Source organism: Scleropages formosus, chromosome 13 (assembly GCF_900964775.1).
Source record: "Scleropages formosus chromosome 13, fSclFor1.1, whole genome shotgun sequence".
Lineage (NCBI taxonomy): Eukaryota > Metazoa > Chordata > Actinopteri > Osteoglossiformes > Osteoglossidae > Scleropages > Scleropages formosus.
The window spans coordinates 11066132-11092500 of NC_041818.1; the positions used below are offsets into that span (position 1 = coordinate 11066132).

At 41.9% G+C, this 26369-nt stretch overlaps 1 protein-coding gene across 1 annotated transcript; it reads right to left on the minus strand.

Moving 5' to 3' along the window:
* Positions 1–1749: 1749 nt before the first annotated feature.
* f8 (coagulation factor VIII, procoagulant component) lies at positions 1750–17990 on the minus strand. Its single transcript, XM_018737472.2, has 25 exons — positions 17489–17990; positions 15811–15917; positions 15402–15524; positions 14989–15201; positions 14583–14759; positions 14160–14381; positions 13194–13443; positions 12925–13084; positions 12681–12774; positions 11993–12204; positions 11522–11672; positions 10518–10727; positions 8963–10208; positions 8483–8648; positions 8121–8333; positions 7741–7960; positions 7223–7405; positions 6297–6413; positions 5002–5073; positions 4440–4525; positions 3882–4037; positions 3395–3539; positions 3006–3154; positions 2672–2854; positions 1750–2409 (listed from the first exon to the last, which is right to left on the minus strand). The coding sequence occupies exons 1-25, from the start codon at positions 17647–17649 to the stop codon at positions 2260–2262; spliced, it is 5166 nt and encodes a 1721-aa protein (XP_018592988.1). The 5' UTR covers positions 17650–17990; the 3' UTR covers positions 1750–2259.
* Positions 17991–26369: the final 8379 nt, after the last annotated feature.

Consider the following 26369-nt stretch of genomic DNA (forward strand, 5'->3'; position numbering starts at 1 on the left):
TTTAAACTGCAAGGCATTGTCTTAAATCATTACAATACCTGCTCTCCCCCCATGAAAGTCACTTCTGTTTGGCCTACTGATTTAGAGTTTAGATAACTTAAGTGTGTTGTTTCTCCCAGTGTTTGCACCCCACAGATATACACAGAAGAAGGTATTGGCAAACCGCTTCCATTCGCCCTTGACTAGAAAATCATACATATGGTCACCAAGAGTAGGAGCAGACTGGCTGGCACTTTCATCCACATACAAAAGTGTGTGACCTCCCAGCAATATTCCTCATAAGCTGTCACTCTGATGCGTGAATCTTTAACACATCGAGATGAAGACAAGTAACAAGGTTGCGACAGTGAAGGAAAAAAAAAAGACTCAGAACCTTAGGAACTGAATTCTTCATTGTTTATCATACACACACACACACGCATTGTCTGAACTGCTTGTTCCATACGGGGTCACGGGGAGCCGGAGCCTAACCCGGCAACATAGGGTGCGAGGCTGGAGGGGAAGAGGACACACCCAGGACGGGACGCCAGTCCATCAGAAGGCACCCCAAGCAGGACTCAAACCCCAGACCCACCGGAAGGCAGGACCCGGTCCAATCCACTGCGCCACCACACCCCCCTTCATTGTTTATCTTTTTTTTTTTTTTTTTTAAAAAAAAAAAAAACATATGCAGTCTTCAGTAATCACTTCTGCTAGGCACAATTCATATATTTTGCCCCTCCAAATGTCATGTGCAATGAATCAAGGAACTAAAATGTGTCACAATATATAATCATAGTTCAGAGTTTTTTCAGACATTCACCGAGAATGAGAATGAAAAAACAGAAAATTCAAGTCACTCACAAATTGCAGGAATTTTTATTTTTTTTAAAAACAAGAAAAATGCTTTTCTTCCAATCAATTATACTCTTGAAAAATTACCGGGAACAGGAGTATTTATGTTAACATTTGTTCAGTGGTTGATTTTATGTTTCACTACATTCCAAGCTAAACAGAGTGTTCTCAAACTTCCTGAGATAGGAACTGTTCTCCCCACCCATTAGAGCTCAACAGAACAATTCCTCAGGTCAATTTCTGTTTGCCTGGAGTGGCACATAAATACTTTCCCAGCCAGAGTTTACATTAATTTCATAAACCTTATAATTCAACTTTATGCGCATGGCTTAGGTAGAAGTGAACCAGAGAAGAAGACAAGTGGACAGTGTGGTTCTCATGGCCTCTCCTTAGCTTTAAGTTGTGAAAACATTCCTGGAGCATTTAAAGAATAGGTGCAATGGAAACAGGATAACAAAATAACACAGTTCTTGCCAAAGAGCATAATCTTTTTTTTTTAACCAGGAATGCCTTGTCAGTTGAACTACTCTTGAGTACAGCAGCAAATCAGTGGTAGACAGATAGACAGTGTTTTTACTGCAGTTATCTTTCCATGTGAAGGAAATGATCCACTGAACAAGTAACTGAGGAAAAATGTAGGAAAATAAAAAATTCTTTCGCAAAAAGGCCATAGTGGAAATGTTAGTGTACTAGTGTTACTTGTCTAAAGTTTATGGATCGAAGCAAACATATTCCCTTCTACTCTTACAAAACAGGTAGAAGAGTTCAAGGGATCAATAACTAACAAGATTTTTTACTCAAAAGAAAGTGAAAATTAATGAAAAAGCAAATGATGCATTCTATATCACAAAAGCTTTGCATAAAGATGCATAATACTTTTATTCACAAATATATTTTATTTATATAGCTGAAAAAATAATTTCTTTACATGTTCTGTTGCTGTGTCACTCACACATTAATTTTAGTAATTTCATTCAACAGAAATGAAGAGCTGAAGTATCCTTTAGTAATATCCTGTAGATTTCAGTAACAGCATACAAAATTCCCAAAATACAACTCTTATTTTTACAGTGCATAGTTTTTTCTTTAAAATACACATTTCTAGTAGTAGTTATTGGTAAATTGTACAATTCATATGGGTTTGGTGGTTGAAATGACTACTTTAGACAGTGTATTCCAGTAAGTCACCTTGGACAAAGGCATCAGCTTTGTAAGATTAAAATAATGCATTGTGGCAGTGATGCATTTTAAAAATAGTTATGAACAAATGTAAATATATACATATTTTTTAATACATTTTCCTCACTGCTTTTTAAACCATTTCCATAGTGAAGAAGGTATTATGTTTATGCATCAGTCAATGTTCATTGCTTCTGTCATGTTATACAGTTGCAGGCTTCAGTTAGTTTCTGAAGAGATTTAGAGTCACTGTTGTGTGTCACAACCCAAGAACTCCAGACGCAAGGCAATATCATTATACCAGCCTTTAGGATGGATGCGGATGTATCTGGTGAACAGCGGTGGTTCAAATATGTTCAGAACTTCTTCGTCATATTTATTGTTTCCGTGGAAGACCTAAGGAAAAGTTTATTTGGTTTTTAATAACAATTTGCTTGAAAGCAGCTTACAAATGTCTATTTTTCTGCTAATTTTACTTAATTTTTAAAAATTCAATGTTACTCATTAAATAACACGTATAGATTCCTAGACATGTAAACCATGGTATGTAATGTCATGTGCTATGTGCTTTAAATGAAAAAGTAGGATCAAAAGAACCATTGATACTTTACATATTTGGTGGAGTGTGATCTGTGTTGTAACCATCTCCAGATTTTACCTTTTCTCTTTTGGCGGATTCATCCTGTAGGCTGGACCAGACATGACCGTTGTTGCTAAATGACACAGTGAACTCCGTAACCATCATATGGGTAAGAAAAGACCGTGCACCCTGGGTGATGACCCCTGTGATTCTCTTCACCTCCTTAAAATCCACCTGGATCCATTCATAGGGGTTATTTGTCTGGCAAATTAAGATAGACACACAATCAAAATCAGAAAAGGTAACAGAAAAGGGGATACCAGTATTAGCATGAGGGATGCTATAGTAGTAACTGCATGTTTGAATTCAGGCAGGAAAGATGGCAGCAGAGTCTGCTGCCCCAGTGGTATACCTTTGGTCTCCAAGCATTGGCAGAGCCTTCGAAGTTCAAGCGGGCAAGAGAAGGGCTCCAGGACAAGAATAATTTCTGAAAGAAGGAAGATGCACTGATGCTGTGATTTGGAATGACCATCTTTTCCATTCCCATGGGCATTGAGCAACCTGAAAAGACATGGAAAAACACCTGTCAAGTCCTAGTAGAGTATTTCAGAGGAGCACCTCCTTTGCATGCTTCTGACAAAGTCAGCCTTTAAAAATGATACCTAATAATGTAGGACAATTTGAAATTTCATATCCATCCTGAATTTTTCTGTATTGTTTTGGAAACTTTTAACAGGAAGAAACCAGCTTCAACCCACAATGGCCAAAGTGTAACTGTGGGTGTTGATTTCTTGGACTCACTGTTCAAGTCGCATCCGTAGAGCTCCATGCGAAGAGTGGGGCGGATTCTATATGCTATGGGGTTAACCCGTATGTAGCGGCCCAGCATTGGAGGGGAAATGAAGTTGCTTTTGATTCTGGACCCATCTGTGTTTCCACTGAACATCTAAACAAGAGTTCAGTCCATAGCTGTTAAAAGTCAACTACTGACACAAAAGGGATACAGAATCACCATTATATACAAAGGTTTTACACCTGTGAAAAACTGTCACACAGTTTCTCTCAAAAGTAAAAGCCAAAATCGTAAACAATTTATTTTACCTTGTCCAAATGTTTTATAAATCATGCAACAGTTAACTTTATTTTGTTTCCCAGGACTGCACATCATTGTTGTGAAGTACAAGAGCCAGGTACAATAGTTAACACTGCCTTTAAAAGGAGATGAACACTCTCAGCAATACTGTTCATAATGTCTTGTGGAGAGAGTGCCTCTCACTGATATGCTGACCTTCTCTGATATTGTGCTGTTCCCTTTGTATGTTTTCCAGACCAAGTTGTCTAGGCTGTACGAAAGGGTGAACCTCAACACAAAGCTCTCCGAGAATCGATGTGATGCTCCCTGTGTTCGGATCTCATGGACCAGCATTGGCCTCTGAAGATCCACCTAAATGTAAAGAGATTGTGGTCACCTGACTGTCGGGAGGGGTCACAAAGTTGCAGATCATAAAGACATCATGTGTAATATTTCTGTTAGTGCTTCAGTGTCACAGGGGCTTGGTAGACTGCATTAATAAAACATAATCACGGAAAATGAATTTTGAGATACAATGTTTTCTTTTTAAAATGTGGCTGTTTAAAAATAACTTGTTTTTGTAGCTACAGTAGCTATTCAAATATCAGACATTTCCTTCGGTGCAAATTGACATTGGTCCAATGATACATATTTTGATAGGCGCTTTCCAGGCTTCGGTACAAGGTGCCAAAGAAGACGAGTGGCTGACATTAATGTGAAAGCTCAATTTTTTACGAGGTTCTTCACATGAAAGAGCAAGAGTCCTAACTGCACCTGAATCCAGGAGATGTTGTTCAAGCCGCTCCAGGCGTTGATTGAGCCCGACAGCTCCAGCCTTGCCAACCTGGCCTCCCAGTCGCCTTGGAAAAAAAACACTAAAACTAAGACCTGACATGTGCTTTACTTGTAGGATACAATTAGATACGCGAGAGCATAAAGCAATGTCTGCGTTCACATTAATAAATTTCCCCCACCCCCATTTCACTTAAATCTAACAATACAAGCATTTGCTCATTCCCTTTTCAGATATTGTTGTCCAGAGCAACAGTTTTGACATGGCAGAAATCAAAAGCATCACAGGCATTTTAGGCTAAAGTAAGACAAAACTTGTAAGTCATACATTTAACAAGCATCTAAGGTGTTCTATTAAAACTGCAACAATAATACGAAGGTATAATATATAATATGAATAGGTAATATGAAGCCAACTTCTGTACCTTTTCCAGAACTGTGTAGATAACTCCAGCAATTTAGTCCAAATCTACACTACTTTCCATTGTCTGCCTCTGTGAACTTCTTCTGAATACATAAATATGTAAATCTGAATAGTTCTTACCGTAATGATCTGAGTCCGTGATCTGACTATCTGTAATCCTTCCTGTCCGCATCCCTAATTGTTCACTGCATGCTGCAAAATAAACATCACAATCAAGTTTTTCTGTATCGTCACATTCATCCTAAAAAAGAAACTCCTAAACTCATCCAAAAAATTATCTTCGAAAACATAGTCATCCCCCAAGATATGCCAATTCATGTTATGAGTATTTTACTTTATGAGGAGTTTATTATTATTTCTTTAATAGCCCTATTTTGTCTTACAAGACATTTTTTCACATTTACAAGGACCGCGTTTGGATTTTGCGCACCTTCCGACAGCCGAGCAGCTCAAGACGTATACATTTGCATTTGTTCAATTAGCAGATGCTTTTCTCCAAAATGACGTACAATGATTACTAACTAGTATGTAGCTGACAGTTTCATACACACTGACTTACAATGCTAGATAACTTAAACACATAAAAAGAAGAGCAATTCAGAGTCACCAGGTCATCTGAGATGTATAGGTATTTGGACTGTGGAAGGAGGAAACCCAAGCAAACATGAGGAGACACAGGGGAGTTATTTGTCGGGGGGTATTTATATGTATATATCTTCTGTGTATACTAGTGTTTTTACTTTTTAAAACTATTTGTAGGTAATTACAATATAATTTGATATACATGTTTACTGTTATATGTGTTATTCATTTTTGTGTAATTGCAAGTTTACTTAAGCATATTGCATAAGGTTTAAGTGCTGACCGGGTTAGACCCCATTTTTAGCTTTACAAGTTGTCAGCAGCAAAGCAATGTAACACACACACACACACACACACACACACACACAATTTAGCATCTTCTATTCAAATGAAAGTTATATCTTTGAACTGGGAGAGGAGGACCAGGCACCTAGAGAAAAACTATGCTTTGTTCAGTTTATGGTTCATATCATCTATGAAAGAGTGGAACAAGTGCAGGTAAACAGCTTTAGCGAGAAATCAGTGAAAGGAAACTGCTTTGTTATGTTGTGTTATGATAACTGATGCTAACTATCAACGTGTTTCCACTTTAATGGGACTTGGTGATATTTTAGCATAAATGGGTGTCATTCTGTGTTCCAGAAGAACCCTTCATAAGATGGGGAAAGACTGTGTATGGGTTAGAATAACTTCACTTTGCTTACTATCAAGGTGCTGGAGCAACTACCATGAACAGACTCCACAATCAATGGCCTATAAACTGACTCTATTCCATTGCAGCATTTTATATAAACATGGGTCCACTGACACAGGGATGAAGGAGAGGTACATACTTGGACTGTAGACCAGGAGTTTGGCTCTCATTCCAGATAGCTGATGATCTCCAATAGAACACTCCACCATCCAGGTGCCTACCATTGCTGGCCTCATCTCTACAGTCCCAAAAACTCCTGGTGCACATATGGGGGCAATGGGACAGCACAACATCAATCATGAATGCTTCCACAAACAGATGTCTTCTTTTTGTCTGTTCTCTAATATGTGTATTGTCTGATACCTTCTTTTTCATGTGCATTTACTCATCTAGCAGAGGCTTTTTTCCAAAAGCAATATAAAACATACAACTCAGAGTAGCTCAGTTTCCCTGTTATATCTGCAGGCCTCATCGGGTCACATAAAATGTTTTCGAGCAAAGCGCATTCTGACCTTTTTCGATCTGTAGGCACTGCACTGACTGTAAGTGCTGCTGCAAGTAGCGAGGGAGAGAGAACCCCAGCAATCACGCCTACCTAAGGGAATACTACCCAATGGGAGTTTTCCTACTAGTACATCAATGAGGGTGTCCACAGCCCTATAGAATGGAGCTGGTGTTCTTAGTTATATTACATTCTCACACATTAATAGCATACAACAACACTGACAAATCACAAAAGGATTTAATGTTACTAAACCAGCTGCAGTACTGTAGGTTTCTCATTCATATTTAAGGAAACATACACACACACACATTATCTGAAACCGCTTGTCCCAAGCGGAGTTGTGGCGAACCGGAGCCTAACACGGCAACACAGGGCGCAAGGCTGAAGGGGGAGGGGACACACCCAGGACGGGACGCCAGTCCATCGCAGGGCACCCCAAGCAGGACTTGAACCCCAGACCCATCGGAGAGCAGGACAAGGTCACAGTCACCACGCCACCATGCCCCCCCCCCCTTTTAAGGAAACAGGGAGATCAAATATGCTCTTAATGGCATGCTTACCAGGGTAGAGCCTGTAAACACCCATGCGGTGCTCCTGGTCACTGCGCACAGTGAAAGGAAGACCGTGAAAGTGTACAGCATGGAACTCCCCATCACCACCCATGTTCAGCAGGTGCCAGTGGACAAGGTGATGTTGCGGAACCAACAGGCCGGGAAGAGTCTCTGCCACATAGCCATTGATTGCTGGAGGAAACAGTGGGGAAACCAGCACGGCTGAAATCTGACTCTAGCAAACAGCAGGTCATACAAAAATACCACATGTGGGTATAGACACTGCTTCTGTACTTTTACAGCTAATAATGACTTAAGAATTCTTTTGTTCTACTTATTAATCAGAGCGAGACTCATTGGCAGCATCTCTTGTACTTAGTGTTACAGAGTAAGATCAGAGCTTCTTCCATATACAGGACCTTCAGACAACTCAGAAATCGAGTTAATTTTACCATGGTTAATAATACAGTGGAGTAGCATTCAAAGCACATGTACATCTCACACATCTGGTATAGCTATTGTCTCACCAGCAAACTTATTCCCAATTTCTAACCAGGGGTCATCTTTGTTGAACTGGCAAGGCGGTGTACAGAATTCTTTTATGTTTTCATCAAAGTACCAGCTCTTGGTTTCGTCAAACACGTTGAAAAGGAGGTAAAACTCCTGGATGTCAAGATCAAGGTTATTAAGTGTTCCAGGCTTGCAGACAATTAAGGGGCCAATGAGGCCAGAGTTGATATCCTTTTCCTGTTATACAAACAACACATGAACATATGGACATAAACGCAGATATTATTTCTCTGAACATTTTCTGTTAAGATGCTACAACACTTTATGATACATTATGAACCCATATGTAGTTACAAGACTCGCACACAATTTTGGCACAATTGACAGTAAAACTTGCCATGTTAAGGGTGGAGTAGTAAGTCCAGGCCTTGCAGTTAAAGTCTCTAGGGGAGGGACCTTGTCTCTTTGTGATCTTCCAGTTGTACACACGGACCTCTTGTGGCTGCACTGCCTCTCCAAGGGTTTCTCCAAACTCTTGCCCCTGACTTCTATCGAAAACCCCATGCAAATGGAAAGAGAATGGCCTAGAAGCAAGATTCTTAAAGGTCACCTGAAAAGAGCAGGGAAACATTTAGTCAGATGGTGTTGCTGAAAATAACAAATGATCAATACTGAACAATACCAAAAATTACACAAAATTAACAAGAATAACTGAATAACAACTTGAGTATTGTATAGAAAATTGCACTTTGCTCTCACGGTGAGAAAGTCATTGATCTCCGCTTTAATCACAGGTCCCATGATTCCAAGGTGCTCTTCCAGTTCTCCTCGTGATGCTGGATACTTGAAGTCCTGGTCTAGGTAGGCACGGAACACCACTTTCTTATACTTTGGAAGATATTTTCTCATTCCTTTCCGCATTTCTCTGTCAACAGAGTCACAGGAATACCTTAATATATGTCCTTGAAAGGTTTTCTGCATTGTTTTCTTGAGAATTGCCTGCCTTATCTCATAACATTGTGGCAGTTTCTTTCAGATATGTGATTTAGACACACAGTAGAAATACGAATCAAGAAAACTTCAAAGCCACTTGAAGTATGTCCTGTAAGTATTGCTCTGTACCGTATATCTGCACGTACAATCCTGAGTGAATTATTATACATATTAAAACTCATAGACAGTAATCTAAATTCCACTGAGCAAAACAGTTAAGATCTATAAATGGATGAAAAACTTTACTTTGGTTTGAAAAGTTGCTGTGGTTTCGTCAAGCCATAATCCCACATGATTTCTTCTGCAGCAATGTAGTAACTGCGGTACTTCCCTTCAGTGGAACGGAGATCTAGATTGTCAATCAAGTCAGACGTTGTGGAGGTTTCATTCTCTTCATCGGTATAATAGTCATACTCTTGTGGCAGCTTGTTGAGAGTGGAGTTGCTGACATTCAGCCCTCTTGCCTCAAGATCCAACTCTTGAAGGTCCAAAGATGCTTTGCTGAGGTCTTTTTTATTAAAGATGACATGCCTCAGACTGCGTCGAACATTGTTGGTTTGGATCGAATCTTCCTTCTCCGGTAGAAAATTGTACTTCAGTGTTGGGTTCTCCTGCTGTGAGTGTGAGGTTTGCCTCTGTAGCCGGTTTACTTTTGGCCTGTCATGTGCTTTAGCTTCCAAAATGGATTGTGGTGTAACAGCATGACCTATCCTGTGGTAACTTGTAGCCATAGCCAAAAATGAGTCAGGCCTGTCGAGTTGTTCCTTCAAGTTTCTGTCCAGAGCATCTCCCTCTGTAACATGGCCTCCGTTATTTTGGTTCTGCTGTCCACTTTCCTCCCTGGTGGGCCCAGGTAGCACTGCATCAGGAACTCGGCTGCTGACGTAGTCCTTTTGTTTCTCCATGTCTTCACTTTGTTTGGAATGGGTCGTAGGACTGTGGGGGGTAGTCGTAACACTCTCCTGTACAGGGATCGCCAAGGCTCTTTTCTTCCTCCTTTGCTGGCAGGTGGATCCACACTGCTTCCCAAGGACGTTACCAGACTCGGACAGGGAAGTGCTGTTCACCACTGGCCTTAACAGACCAGCAAGAAAACTGCCACGAGTAATATTTTTGCGCGGTGTCACTGGGACATTCTCCTTTTCCAGTTCCAGCAGGACTTCCTCGGGGATATCATTGTCTGAGAAGTCTTCCTCCTTGTCATCTTTGGTGAGTGTGATGTACTTGACCACACAGACTGGCTTCTCAGGGCCCACCACAGTGGCGTTTCCCACAGAGTTCACTACGTTATTCTTTTTTGGCCTTTTACACAGCTTGACAGCCAACGTCCTGTTCCTCCTGCTTCCAGAACTGCGTACAATGTTGTTTTCCAGATAGTCGTAATAGTCCTCTTCGTCCACCAAGGCATTCCTCTCACAGTGCTGCACTGTGTACCTGGCGCTCATGCCTCGCTTTTTAATTTTGCTGTCAAAAGCAGTGATTTCCCATTCCCCTGCAAGTACACAGGAGGTTAACAGCAAATGCACTGACACCAACAGAGCTGTACTCAGAATTATGATCAGCAACCGAGATGGGTTACAAACATTTATCTGTTTTCCATCTTAAAATTTAAATAATTTGCTTTACAGTGAAGTACATACTGTGTATATCGCACATTTGACATCCACCGCGTAATGCATTTACAAAGCATTTTACTTCAATTTCTTCAGTAAATATCTATGGCATATTTTGTTTTCTTTGTCACTTTTTTGTCCGTGTACAGCAAAGGCAAAATACAGCGTTTCGGCCAAATTCACCATACCAGCAGTCTCCATTTCCATGCTGACAGTCTCTCCGCTCATGGGGAAGAGAGTGAGAACTGTTTCATACATCTTGTCTCGCTCGAAGGTGTTTCCCATAAAGTAGACTGACAGGAAGTTGCTCTGGGTCCCCACATTCAGCACATGCCATAACGTGACATCTCCCAGACAAGTCATGAAGTTCAAGTTGTTGTACATTAACCCATTAACATCTGTCACAAAAGAAGGACTGACACGTCATACAGCTGTTCCCTGCGGTAAAAATGCTGTCAAGACACTTCTGAAAATGTCTTAAGCTGTCAGATCTTCGGAATCATTCTTCGAGGAACAATTTTTAGAGAATTTTCAGAAGAGATGTGCAGGGTGGTGTGATTTTTTTGTAAGGCTTTGGGTGAGTTTAAGAAAGAGAAAGTTCTGCTATTAACTGTTTTTACTGTGTTTTGTTTTTTAATTAGGAATTCCTCAGTTAGGATACTGTTTTTCTAACATAAACTGATAATGCATTTGATTTGAGCTTACTCTAATTACAAATGCGCGTTTTATAAAATTCATCGGTAATGAAATAAACATCTGTCACTACTGTACCACCATGTAAGTCGGAAGTGACACTGATGAGTTGTCTCTCTGATTTTTCATCAGGAGGTGCAAGAAGAGAAAAATAGCTTGTAAAGGGAGCCAAAAAACTGTAAAGTATGAAAACAGTATATATCACATACAGAAGAAAATGTTACCATCAGAAGCAGGCCAGGGCAGAGAAAATACAAAAAAGCCTAAACACCATATTGCAACCATCAATAATTTTGTGTAAAAAGTTATTAAACAAGATTTTTTTAAAGAAGATACTGTCTCAATCAACTTATTTAAAAAGCCTGTAGAACCAAAACAGCAAGTCTTGTCTTCTTTTCCATATTTTTTTAAACTAGCACTTTGTTTAACGTTGCAATTTCAAGCGTTGCAAAATGCACACATTTTAAAAGTGTGTTAAGCACAATATAGACATACTTACTGTACATCACATTGGACTTGTAGAAACTAGGATCATTGGGATCTACTTTGGATGGATCCTTAGTGTACTTCTGGATATTTTCCTCAATATACCAGCTTTTGTTTTCGTCAAATACTGCAAATGTTAAATGCCTCTCCCTGTCCGACATTAGCTGGTACAAAAACACCAGACGACATTTAATGATGCAGTATTACTTCAAATGCCCAACAAAGTACCTTTAAATGGATCTTAAAGTACCGCCGTTTTCTGTTTAACTTACAGTTATTACACTGTTTGAAGCAGCATTTTATGCAATTTTTCTTGACTATTACTCACTGAAAATGTTTACTGTAGTTTTCAGTGCAGGAGCCATAAATTGTAGAGGAACTTTGATCTAATCAGTTTATAATAATCATTCACAGCATAAACGTAACATGGGTACTGAAATCAGGTTTAAGGCTCAGCGAAAAAATGAAATACATTCCATCTCACCACATTGCCTCTTTTGTCCAGCGTCTTCCTGTAGCACACAATGAGATGGCCCACAAGGCCTGAGGCCAGGTCTCGTTCTGGGTTGACAGTGCTCTGGTAAAGGCGTGTCAAGCATCGCGGATCCGCCTTGGTGGGCCCATCCTCCGCTGTGATTGTCCACATGTACACGGCCGTCTCGTTGGGTATCACCCCATTGTTCTTCAGGTCCTTCCCTTCCAGCCCAAACATAAACATTTGTGTCCTAGTCAGGCCTATGTGTCTACCAAGGTTCACACACTGCTGAAAGTCTCCAATAACTATCACATAGTGTTGCAGCATTACATGCTGAGGATTCCTTTGCTAACCCAGAACTGGTTACAGGTGGTCCCCGGTTTATGATGGGATTACGTTTCACGAAACCCATCGTAAGTCGAAAATATCGGAAGTTGAAAACGCATTTAATACACCTAATACACGCTTCTTCATGACAAACTGGGAGATGCGGATTGCTGCCGCTGCCCAGCATCGCAAGGAAGTATTGCTCCGCACATCCCTTCCTCTTGCAAAAAACCAAAATTCGAAGTATGGTTTCTACTGAATGTCTATCGCCAGCTCATCATCGTAAAGTCGAAAAAATCGAAAGTCGAACCATCGTCAATCGGGGACCACCTGTATTTACTTGAAGCTGTTCAATATCAACGTATCTTACCCTTAAGTGAAGCTGGGTTTCCAAGGAAAGAGATGCTGGCAAGGCCAGTGGGGTAAATGTTGAAAGGCACACTCGCTAAATTTTTAAACACTATCTAAATGGGGGGAAATGAAATGTATTACAAAATTAACATTTTCACACAAATCAGTTACAGTAAGTGCAATTAAAGCAGTAAAGAAAATATCACAATGTAATTTAAATATCATTATTATTACTATTATTATTGTTATTATTACTATTTCACCTTCAATTTGTCCTCCACCTCTCCTCGTAACACAGGCCCCATCAGACTTTTTTCTGTTGTTTTCCGGACCCTGAAGGTTTTGTCTGTGTATTCAACATATGCTGCTTTCTTGTATACCTTCCCAATGCGTTGTGGGCCACGAACTACATAGTCTGATGTGCTGAAACATCACAACATAAGCACACGACAGCAAAATTGACCAGAAAAAAAGATCAAGGGCGGAATTTAAAAGCACTAAGAGATCTGATCGCTGGCGGCTTTCCAGGTACCTTTCGCTTCCACTGAGCTCTGGTGCGTAATCCCACACAACCTCTTCTGCGGCAATGTAATGTTCCCACACCTTGGGCTTCAGCTTCACGGAGGAACGGACATTCGGGCCTGAGTTCATCACCATGGTGGAGACCAGTCCCTCCAAGGTGATGTCGTACTCGTAGTCGTCTGTGTGGATGGCATTTTTTTTGTCTCTCATCTCCGCTGGCTCTGGGCAGTTGTCCACGGTGAAGTGAGCATTCATGCCAGCTGGTGAGAGATGTTAGGCATCCTTAACAGCTACAAATGCTGAAGTTCTACTGTCAGTTATTGTCTGCTCTTCACAAAGAGATATTTCATGTTCACAGACCGAGACTTGTAGATTCTGTGTGGTTTTTTAAGGTAGCTCTCCATAAACAGAGAATTTTTTTGCATCACACTAAAAAGGTAATAGATTAATCTCCTGTGCATTTCCATAGGAATCTGCTGTCAGTGACAAAATATATTTGCAGTGTGGAGTTCATCCCAGAATCAGGGGATATGAGGTAGGCTACACCTTATATGGGACACAGGTCCAGTACAAGATGATGACATTCGTTCATTTACTTATACAGCCACACACACTATGGGCAACCAAGAGTCACCAATTCACCTGATTCGGACTCTGTGAGGAAAATAAAGCACCCAGACGAAACCCATGCAAACACAAGGAGAACATGCACACTCTGCATAGATGGGCCCAAGTTGACCACAGAGCCCAGGAGCTGTGAGGCACCAGTGCAGCCTGCTGTGCCACTTTCTGTGCCGCAATTAATCTCCTCCATGACAAAAAGAAACAAATACCTAAAGTTAATTATGAAAATGGGGGTTGGCTGTACAGCTGATATTGCAGCACAACTGGCACAAGAAACATTATACTGTGGTAATGTGGTAATGAATAAGGGTTTTTTTTCTAATGTACATAATAACTGAGGAATTTAGCTTACCAATCTGATGAGAGTGAATCTGACAGGAGATGAGAAACTTCCCAGGAGCCACAGGCTTCATCTCGGCCGTGGCAAATGACATGGGCGTCACCTCCACAAGCACCTTCCTATGGTTGTGCACCTGTAGTGTGTGATCCTGGAACCGGATAGAGTGGATTTCCGAAGAGGAGCCCATTCCGATTAGATGCCAGAACACGCTGGTTTTCTGGCACAGCTTCAAACCTAAGCATTTGGACACAGCAAGCAGGGCAAAATGCATTTACAACACAGCAAAATGCATTTAAAAGAACAAGGTGAAATGATGTAAGTAGATATCAACCTTGATCGTGACCTTTCTTTGAAATTACTGTCATGTACAGTTTTACATGTGCAGTAAGTATTAAATGACTGATAAATCCACTTATACTAGGAGAAATGATAGACCTGGTAAAGTTGAGTTGACATATCCATTGATGGTGTGGAACACCTTTTTCACTCTAGACTTCTGGAGGTTTTCCCGTGCCATCCTTGATTCTCCATACCAGCTCCTTGCCTCATCAAACACAGCAAAAAGCAGGATGTATACTGGGACCTTTTGGTGGCCGTCATTTCCAAGGGCTCCTGTGTGGTAAAGTTAGACACAAAGAAAGAGAAAGACACAAATTATTTGTTGGTTGATTGCAAATTTGTTTTTGGCATTTTGAGTAACTTTAGCAATATAACACCTACGATGAGGACGGGAACAATAATTACGCGGAGGAAGAGCAGTCGAGTAAAGCTGCTTTACCCTCTCAGTGGAGTACACTGGATATGATGAGCTTGATGGAAAACATGTCTCAAAGAGCCTGACCTGCTTTACAGATGAGAAGAGCACCAATAAGGCCTGAGTTCAAATCCCTGATGATGTCTACTTGGGAAGAGTAGGAGTACGTGAGGCATTCAGGATCAGTCAAGGTGGGGCCACTGGCTGGCTGAATGTCCCACACGTAGCGGTAGGAGCCACCGGGGGCGACTGCGTCATCTTCCTTCTCCTGACTAGATGTGGCATCGTCATACCCAGCTCCTGCAAGAGTGTCATTTCCATGCAGGAAAACGATTATGCACACTTTCCCCAAGATGCTGAAGTGTTCTTAGATTAAAAACGGACACAATTAATTATGCTGCAAAAATTATGTCATTATAATTCATAATTGTCAGTTGTAACCAAAAAATGTTTTCAAATGATTTATAAAGCTTTTAAAGAAGCTTCAGAAACTATCTCACCCTCTGATTGCTTCCAGTAAGATATACCAACAGGATGTACACTGTAGGGCTGGGAGGCAAAATTTTTAAAATGTACCACAACCTTGTCATTCACCTCAGCTCTTATGGTTGGACCTAAAATACCTAGAGAAAACAATGTTAATAGAATTCTCAGTTACATTGTCATATTTTGTACCTGAAAATTACATAGTACAGAAGAGTTCAGATTAGAACAAAGATAATGAAGCAGGCTCTTCTTCTCTTACTCATTGAAACACATACTGAACATTTAAAGAAAAGAATAGGAAGCAATTCATATATGGCAGCATTTAAACTTTCTGAAGATGCAAAGGAAGAGGCAGTCAGTGCTCACATGTCTGGAAAAGGAACACATGACACAATACAAGCTACAGGTGCTGTTGGTACTGACCAGTCCAGGGAGCTTTGGGTTTAGGTGTGGAGAAGGTAGAGTCCGTGTACTCCCAGTAAACGGCCTTCATGTACTGCTGTGTGGCGTCCTTGGACTGTGGAGCTTGCCTGGTGAAACAGAGGCACAAAGATGCTCAACATTGTTACCAAAATGACAAGCACATAAATACTCCTTTTAAATGTTTGTATAGTGCAAACCTGTTACTAAAGTTGCTTCAGTACCAGTGTTAGCTGATACTGTTATTATTATTATTATAGTAAAACTATTACTACTACAATACACACACACATTTTCAGAACCGCTCGTCCCACAAGGGGTCACGGGGAACCGGAGCCTACCCGGTAACACAGGGCGTAAGGCCAGAGGGGGAGGGGACACACCCAGGACAGGACGCCAGTCCGTCACAAGGCACCCCAAGCGGGACTTGAACCCCAGACCCACCGGAGAGCAGGACTGTGGTCCAACCCACTGCGCCACCGCACCCCCTCACTACTACAATATTTTTTTTAAATTTATTTAGCAGACACTTTGTCCAAAGTGACTTCCAATGAACTCTATGTAGTGTTATCAGCCCACACACCTTATTCACCAGGGTAACTTACACTGCTAGATACACTACTTGCAATGGGTCACTCATCCATACATCAGTGGAAAACAATCTCTCTGTCACTCACACACTATGGGGGAACCTGAATAACATGTCTTTAGACTGTGAGAGGAGACCCACGCAGACACGGGGGGGACATGCAAACGCCACACGGACTGAGCGGAGATCGAACCCACGTCCTCTCTCACCCCCCATGCGTAGTGAGACAGCCGCGCTACTCGCTGTACCACGTGCCGCCTAAAAATGATTGGTTTGGTTATTTTTTATTATGATAATGATAATCAACAAGAAAAACAATAATAATAATATTTTGTTGTTGTTTGCCTTAAGGGGGTGCGGTGGCGCAGTGGGTTGGGCCGCAGTCCTGCTGTCCGGTGGGTCTGGGGTTCGAGTCCCGCTTGGGGTACCTTGCGATGGACTGGCGTCCTGTCCTGGGTGTGTCCCCTTCCCCCTCAGGCCTTACGCCCTGTGTTGCCGGGTAGGCTCCGGTTCCCCGTGACCCCGTATGGGACAAGCGGTTCTGAAAATGTGTGTGTGTGTGTTTGCCTTAAATCATGTTTTTTTTGGGGGGGGGGGGGGGGGGTTAACTTAAAAGAAGGGTTTTCGGGTATCGACTAAAAACGACGACAGACGGTAAGTGGCGACGTTTGGTTATAATTACAATAGCTGGAACTGGAAAATGTAAACTCAAGAATATCATAAGTCAGCGTAAAATACACGTATACTTATTTGGTTGCACACCACATTCAAAAAAAAGGAAATAATTCTCACGCACAAGTCTTAAAGTAACACAGCTAGTAAGAAAACATGAAACTATGTATGTGCGTATAGGAATACGCATCCTGAATAGAAATAAATAGTAATATAATAATAATAATATTATTATTACTACTACTACTACTACTAATAATAATACTAATAATCTAAAACCATATGAATATACGCATTTGAATAATATATACGCACAGGCAGTCACACGTGTGTGTGTGTGTGTGTGTGTGTGTGCGTGTGTGTGTGTGTGTACACTTCACTTCACTGTTGTGTGCTACACGCGCACGACGCCGTACCTACCTGGGCTCCGGCTGCAGCTCCAGGTTCTTGGTGTGCAGGTAGTCCCAGCCGAGCTCCACGGCCGCCATGTGGAACTCCCTGACGGCGCCCAGGGACACCTTCAGCGCCACGCCGAGAAGGACCAGGGACACGGACCCGCACCCGCACCGCCGCGTGCCCATGATCGCGTCTCTCTCACACGCGCGGTGACCGACTGTGACTCGCAGCGGGTGACACACGCGCTTAAAACGAGGGCGTTCGCGCGATTGCGCAACTCTGGGAGCTGGAAGGTGCGTGTGGACCGCAGAAGCGGGTGCTGGTGGAAAACGAAAAGGCCTGTTGGGAAATGACAGAGCGAGTGAGGGGAAGCAGCAGCGTCTGCTTCTGAAGGAGGAGGTGCGTTCGTGCCCTCTTCAGCGCAAGGGCAGGGGGCGAAACCCATCCATCGATCATCCTCCCGCGGTGGTTACCCTGCTGTGCTCGAGCTCATGACGCGGCGCTGCATTCCTCCGAGCGCACTTGCAATGTCCGACAGCTGGATTTACGGTGATTTTCCGTTCATGAATCATGGAACTGGCTGTTCTTACAGCAGTAGCTCCTAGTACTTTGTTCAAGGAGTGGGATTCGAACAGGCACCCTTCAGACTGCAAAATCCACGTGTCCCATGCCGCTGTACAGAACACGTTTGAAATGTTTTAGATCTGCTTCTGCTCAAAATACAACACATCTGACACACAAGATCACACACACACACATTTTCAGAACCGCTTGTCCCTTACGGGGTCACAGGGAACCGGAGCCTACCCAGCAACACAGGGCGTAAGGGGGAAGGGGACACACCCAGGACGGGACGCCAGTCCGCCGCAAGGCACCCCAAGTGGGACTCGAACCCCAGACCCACCGGACAGCAGGACTGCGGTCCAACCCACTGCGCCACTGCGCCCCTGCGCCCCCCTGTACACACACAAGATCAATGTTTTCAAAATCTGTTACTAAGAATTTGTTAAGAATAATAAATACATCAATGCGTGCACTCAGTTTCGCACTGGTCACTGGTAAATTTCACTACTCTGTCTGTCACCTTGCTATCCAGCAAGAAAAAAAACATTACAAATAAAAATAATTTTCATAAACAAACTGTTTATCCAGTGCAAGGTTACAGAAATCCAAACCCAATTCAGTGATTCTGAGGGTAAGAGTCAGACTTAATGCAGAGAAATTATGCACCTGAAGAACCCAGGTCCAAATCCCACCTTCCGCGGTAAGTACATTTGAATAAGGTACTTAATTTGAATTTCTCCGGGGAAAAACAGACAACAGTGTAAATGGACAAATTATTGTAAGTATCTTAACACTCTGAGTTGCTTTGGAGAAAAGTATCAGTTGAAGGAATGAATTAATGACCAGATTTAATGAATTTGTCAATTCACCCCAACATGTTTTACGCATGTGAGAAGAAACGGGAGCATCCAGAGGGAACACAAGAAAAGACATTCCTTACATACTGAGCCAGGACAAAAACTGAAAGCCGAAGTAACACCCACAGAGTGACCATACTGCTTGAGAACATACATTTACATTTATTCACTTAGCAGAAGCTTTTCTCCAAAGAGACTTACAATGGATACTACGTAGTGTTACTAGCCCACACAATTTTTTCACCATGGTGACTTACACTGCTGGATGCACTACTTACACTGGGTCACTCATCCATTCATCAGTGGAACACACTCTCTCTGTCACTCACACACTGTGGGTGAACCTGAACAGCATGTCTTTGGATTGTGGGTGGAAACAGGAGCACCCAGAGAAAAGCCACACAGACACAGGGGAGAACATGCAAACTCCACACAGACTGAGCAGGGATCAAACCCAGGTTCTCTCATACCACCCAGGTGCTGTGAGACACCAGTGCTACTCGCTGTTCCACCATGTTGTTACTTGTGGCATAAAAAGCTATATTTTCAGTGCCAATTTTACTAACATAGATAACTTAAGTGAAGTTACAGATTAACAGACGAGAGTGATGAATTCCAGAGGTGTGTGTGTGTGTGTGTGTGTGTGTGTGTGTGTGTGTGCGTGCGTGCCTTAGAATGGTGGGTACCAGGAATGTAGAAGGTTCAGTCTGTACCAGGAACCAGGTCTACATTTTAAAGGAATCCTGGATCATTTCCTTGCTATTTCCCTTCGCTTTGCTTTATGTCTTTAAATTGCATAATGTTCTAGGCACAACCCAGCTTCAAGTAATACTGCTCTTTTCTTCTTAAATCTTTTCTAAACTATTAGAAAGTGAGCATATAATTCATGAACCAAGTCCAAAAAAATAAATGAATCGAGCAAAAATAAGAGATGGAAATGGGAAACTGTGAGAGAAAAATGTGAGACGAAGAAATGGTTGGTTGTTCCCGTTAAAGCCAATGAAAGTTTGTTTCAAACATATTAAGAAGCAGTTTTTTAATCAGAAGCAATGTAAAATTCTTAGCTGCAGCATCTTTGACTATCAGTGAAAACTGCATTGTGTCCTACGTGTAACCTACTTAAGAATTCAAGCTATGATTAATTCCACCAAAGTGCTTTAAGAAAAACATTGAGTGGGACAGATAAACGTTCACAGTAGCAAAGGAGAAGAGGAAGGATGTGGTTCGATAGGAGAGCTATTTTGATAAGCCTTTGGCCGTGTCTGTGGCTGCATCTCAGCATCCGGCCTTTCTTTATTACTCCATTGTTACTGCAACCGAAATGGAGAAAGTGGTGAAATGATTTATTTCTCCTGAAAAGCGAGCGGTTTGTTGATTGAAAGGAAATGCTCTTATCCCAGAATGAGCTAGTTAGGCTTTCCCTCTCTGAAGGTCAGGATAATGTGTGCAAAACTAAGTTAAATGCATTGTTACACGGATTAGGCAAGTTCTCCTGAATACGATTTCCCCTGATCTCAATTATTCGGCTGGGAAAGAGAAAATAACAAGACATTTCTGGGCCGAGGATTGCGATCATAAGACCAACATAGGCTGGAAATGCATGCATTTTGGACCATTTGTCTGAAGTAGAGCAAATCTGAAAGGTTAAGCCTAGGTTAGTAATATGTTTTGTGCTGGTTTGTAGCTCTGTTTCTCTTATTGATGTCTCTCAGTCTAAAAATAATGAAGTTTTAAAGGAACACACGTATAAAATGATGACGATAATCAACCAGTTGCTGTTTAATGAGAATTCCTTCATCATTTTCAGCTTCCAAAATGTAAATGCTCACACATATATTAATTTTTTTCTATTTCCTCTCCTTTCTCTGATTCTGTGGGCCTAATAATCAAACACAAGGTTAAGTTGTATACAAGCAATACCAAATATGTATCAGTGGCACAGTCATACATTTGTCACTAAAACTGGACTATGATTCCACAAAAGATCTCTTATATTTACATTTACATTTATTTATTTGGCAGACGCTTTCTCCAAACCTGTGTACATCTCTGAGAACAATACAAAGAGCGCATTACATCAACAGAAGAGATCTGGATGTAGATGTGTGATTCTAGAGTGCACTTAATTTGTCTCATTCCACCATATGAACCAGTGTACATCACACAGATAACAGCAAAAAAGCTTCTCTATTATTAAACAAATTGTTATTAATAATATTGAACATAAACAAACAAGTCTGAAAGAGGTGAGTTTTGAGACCCTTCTTAAATGTAGAGAGAGATTCAGCAGTTCCGAGTGAGAGGGGGAGGTCATTCCACCACATGAGACCCAGAACCGAAAACCCGCGTGCTTTTGATGTTGGACCTCTTTTGTGTAGGACCACCAAGTGGACAGAGGTGAAGGAGTGTAGCAGTCTGGTCGAAGTGTAGCGAGAGATCAGGCCTTGTAGATATAGGGGAGCAGATCCGTTGATGGTTTTGCAGGCTGGAACCAGGGCTTTGAATTTGATCTGGACAGCTATAGGGAGCCAGTGCAGAAAGACGAGTGGGGGGGATGCGTGGGAACATTTCGGCAGGTAAAACTCATGCGGCAACATTCTGTATCAGCTGGAGAAGTTCGATGGTAGAGGCTGGAAGCCAGACAGAAGAGACTTGCTGTAGTCCAGGCAGGACATCACCATGGTCTGGACCAGGAGTTGCGTAGAGTTACCACAGTGTCTTACTGATATTGATAAGTGACTGGATATCATTAACAATAAAATCAGTGTCAGGAGAAACATGTGCTTTATGACATAAAGGACAATGCAGGAGAGGACGGTGTAAAATTTAGCACAATTTTCTCACAAGACACGTTTGAGTTTGTGTTCCTAATAACAGATTGCAAATGCCACCCAGTGGTTAAAACAGGCATGTTGAAAAACATTCACTCTGACAGTAAAACTTTACATTTCTGTTTTCTTTTGTACAGTATTTGTATAATAATGCAACGTATACAGTATAACATTGATGTTCTTCAGAAATAAATTATTAAATGGCCATCTAATCATAGCTTTTTATTTTAAAAATACACAAAGTTATTTGTCACAATTCACATTTTTATTTCAAAAGCTTCCAAAAATGTGTAGTGTGACTACAGCAAATTTGGTTTGAGCCACAGACCACAGATAGAGTCTGAAACCGCTTGTCCCAAGCGGGGTCGTGGCGAACCGGAGCCAAACCCAGTAACACAGGGCGCAAGGCTGGACGGGGAGGGGACACACCCAGGACGGGACTTGGACCCCAGACCCACCGGAGAGCAGGACCCGGCCAAACCTGCTGCACCACCGTGCCCCCAGCCACAGAACAAATGTATTAAAATAAATTACACGCTGAGAGTAAAAGAATTTTAAATTTCTTTGTACAGTTCATAGCAGAGATTGAAATGAGAATGCAGTACATCTCACTCCCTCACTGTCATTAATTGCCTATCCAATTCTGGGTCATGGTAGACTGGAACCTATTCCAAGAACTCTAGAGAGGAGACTAAGGAAGGTACATCCCAAATGGCACACCAGTCCATTGCATTAAGAACATCTTACTGTCAAACTGTTTAATTCTTTGAGTTGTTAAACAAAACTATAACATATCTGACAGATTAGATAATCAAACTTTTGTTCAAAAAGGAACTCTTAATATATGCTTAGTTTTGAGTACTGTGAAGTACAGCTCTTCACATGTAGTTCAGGAACATGCCTAGCTAGACTCGTTTTCTGAGAGGTGCTGCAGAGGGTTTGTAGAAATTCTGTCAAAGAGGTTTCTTCCCTCCTTTACATACCTGAGCCTTTGGTTCATTTTGGTCATTACAGTAACCTGGCTTCATCGTGGAAGGTGGGAACGTGTGCTGAAATTGAGTAATATATATATGATAAATAAGAAAATGGGCAATTAAGCTTTGGAACACCACATCACACTGACTGTCATGCCCAGATTATAACATCCATGACAGCCCTTCTCAGATGACTGAGCTCTATAAACACAGGAAAGATTGTAAAGACTCCCATCCTTTACCTTACAGGGTTCATTTGTTCTGTTAAATCACACACACACACTTTCTGAACCGCTTGTCCCCTATGGGGCCGCGGGGAACCGGAGCCTAACCCGGCAACTCAGGGCATAAGAGGGAGGGGACACACCCAGGACAGGACACCAGTCCATCACAAGGCACCCCAAGCGGAACTCGAACCGCAGACCCACCGGAGAGCAGGACCCGGTCCGACCTAGTCCAACCCACTGCGCCACCGCGCCCCCCCTGTTAAATCACAGAATAGTCAAATTCCCATTATGATAGGTCAAACTGAAATTATTTCTTATGGAAAAAATAATTGGTTCCTGAGTGAAAAGTGTGTCACCCAAAATGAACTAGAAAACCAAAATGTGTGACCCCACTTGGGACAAGCGGTTTCAGACAGTGTGTGTGTGGACTCAAAGGATGCAGCTTCAAGTCCCCCTTCTGCTGTAGTACCCCTGAGCAAAGTACTTACCCTGCATTGATACAGTAGAAACTACCCGACTATATAAAACATCTCTTTCACACTTACTTCTAGTTCTTTCTTTCTATCTTTCTTTCTTTCTTTCTTTCTTTCTTTCTTTCTTTCTTTCTTTCTTTCTTTCTTCCAAGCCAGTATCATGGTCTGGGACACATAGCCTCGCTCCTTCCCATCAGCAGCAGTTCCTTTCATGGACCGTTTGTAAATGTTATGTATATGTGGCTCCAAAGGGTTGATCCAGACAGAAGTATTGCTATACCTGGTGATAAGATGAAGCAGCTTTGCTGAGGGACCTTTCACTTGAACATGATGCACATCTAACAGGACCCTTGAGGGAATGAGTGAAGCCTCCCTGCTCCTTATTCACTCTCATTCACAGCTAATTCAATTTGATGGACCGATGTGGTGTGGCTGAGCAAAGAGAAAGAGCCTGTAGCTTTTGGTGAGGCCTGAGTAACCCGATTATGACATGGCACAAATAGGATTACAGCCCCTGCTCAGACTGAGAAGCCCGCAGGACCTGCTTCTTCTCACTGGGGCAGGAACGGCCTTCTCCTGGCTAAGGATGCAATGTATTGGCTCTGCCGCGGCTCCACCGAAACAAAAAGGTTAACTGGCTCCAGGCCATCTTGTGGGTGGCACAATGGGGAGATTTTATAATTCCAGCGAATCGGGAAAGCAACCGTCCGAACCAGACACCCAGCCATCTGGTTTCATTTTTCAGAATGATTATTTTACATAAGTCCTTCACATATGAAAAATCTGATTTACAAGATGTAGCGTAAGAGCACAGACTACACACTACTACACAGTGCTGCTTCGAAGTGTGTTTACTCTATAGAGATGGTCATTATTTTTGTATAAAACATTAAAATAAATGTATAAAATCTAAATGTTAAATCTTAAACTTTTAAAAACAATAAATGATTTTGCTTCACACGCTTGATTCTACTTGGTTTAACCAACACAACTTCTTTTTGCGCCTGCACTACTTCTGTTTTTCTACACACAAGATTTCTTCTAAAGCAACATATGAAATCGGTTATAACACACCTATTATATCAGATATGAAAGACTGTTTCTCATTAAATAACTGTTTTATGGTAATATTAAAGGACACAAGGGGTTCACATACTTTCAAGCAGCACTATATCGTATAAATGTATATATACTCACACGCACACATGTCTACAACCGATTATCCTGAGCAGGATCGCGGCATATCATAATATAGTTCATATCATAATATAGTTCAAAGACTACAAGATGGCTCTTCGGTTTATACTACGTTTTTCCACTGCTCAGAAGTCCAGGTTTTCTACACAGTCCCCTGGCTTATCTGATTTTATCTTTATCTTTGGATGTAAATGGTTTCTCAACAGTTGCTTCTGCAAAATATTTACCTCGTGAAGTTTATGATGCATAGTTGTTGTGGAGACTGGACCAGGAATTTTGTTTTGCATTTTTGAGCAGTAGGGCTGTCTATTATCCAATTGGCAACCACTGGTAGTTTTTAATGCTGTCTGTCATTCTCTAGAATATGTATAGGCTTGGGGGGGCAGGGCAGATATCCTCCTTTCCCCCAACAAGTTACTTAACAGAGAAATTCTACTTTTACTTGAACACACACACTTTCAGAACCGCTTGTCCCCTACAGGGTCGCGGGGAACCGGAGCCCACCCGGCAACGCAGGGCGTAAGGCCAGAGGGGGAGGGGACACACCCAGGACAGGACGCCAGTCTGTCGCAAGGCACCCCAAGCGGGACTCGAACCCCAGACCCACCGGAGAGCAAGACCCGGTCCAACCCACTGCGCCACCGCACCCCCTACTTGAATACATCTTTATAATATTGTAACGACCCGGCGTTACTGTTTTAGGAGGGAGTGTGTGCTTAATGTAAATAGTTGAATTATGGGAAATCTGTAAATAATGTTTGTAACTGCTGGGGGCACTTCAGGGGGAAATGGTGGGTTGACTGTGTCTGCCAGTGTGTTGGAGGAGAACCTAGGGGTTCTAGGCAGGCTGGCTGTAAGCACAGGTCCTGGAGGAAACGGGGTCCTCGGACCGAGAGCATCATTTCCCTTGTGCCAGTGTTCGAATAAATCGTTCGTTATGAACGCTGCCTCTGTGTCCTTCTTCGCCCCATCCAAACCCATGGCGCTCTGCGCCACAATATACTTTAATTCTGTTACATTTCTGTCATCCTTTTGTAGTTACTTTTGAATTTTTCACATTTAATATTTTAACTTTCCCTAAAACTGAAGCCATTTTTTTGTGAACATTATGCCTTCTGTAGATTTCACTAGCCGTTCTCTTATTTCATTAGCCGGTCACTTTCATGTGAGCCGTTAACAATGGCCTAACCTCCCCACCGTTTTCTCACTTTCATTGGCCATAGCTCAGTTCCTTCGCAGTAACAACAATCAGAATTTGGTCAGACTTTAAAGCTGAGTTTTGTTCATTCATGGCCTGGGGAGAAAACCTGAGTTCGACTATGTGTACGATGGAGTCTGAGAGGTGCCAGAAAAATACTCTCTTAAAACGTGTACAAGGTAGTAAAAAGCTTTTTTGTGCCCCTTTAGCTTTTTTGTCTCATGGGCTGTTCATTAAGCTTATTATATTATTTTTGAGGCCTTACGTTTGGAAGTCTCATCGTAGGACAATCGCTCCTTCCGCTGTTCCATAACATTAGCTGGTTGCATCTCATTGTGTCTCGCTTTATTCACGTACTGTCCACTTTCAGTATTATTACTCTGAAGTATTTTAGCTTGCTTGTAACTACTACTGGTGAGTTGGCAATCGACATCTAACTGTAGATCTGAGTTCTACAAAGTCGTGTGGGCCTTATAAACGAGAATGCGTGTCAGCGATGACAATATGCAGATATTGCATTTTTTCTGGATGAACCCTTCTGTAGAGTTTGGCGAATTATCTATTTATTTCCCTTTCCTAAAAAA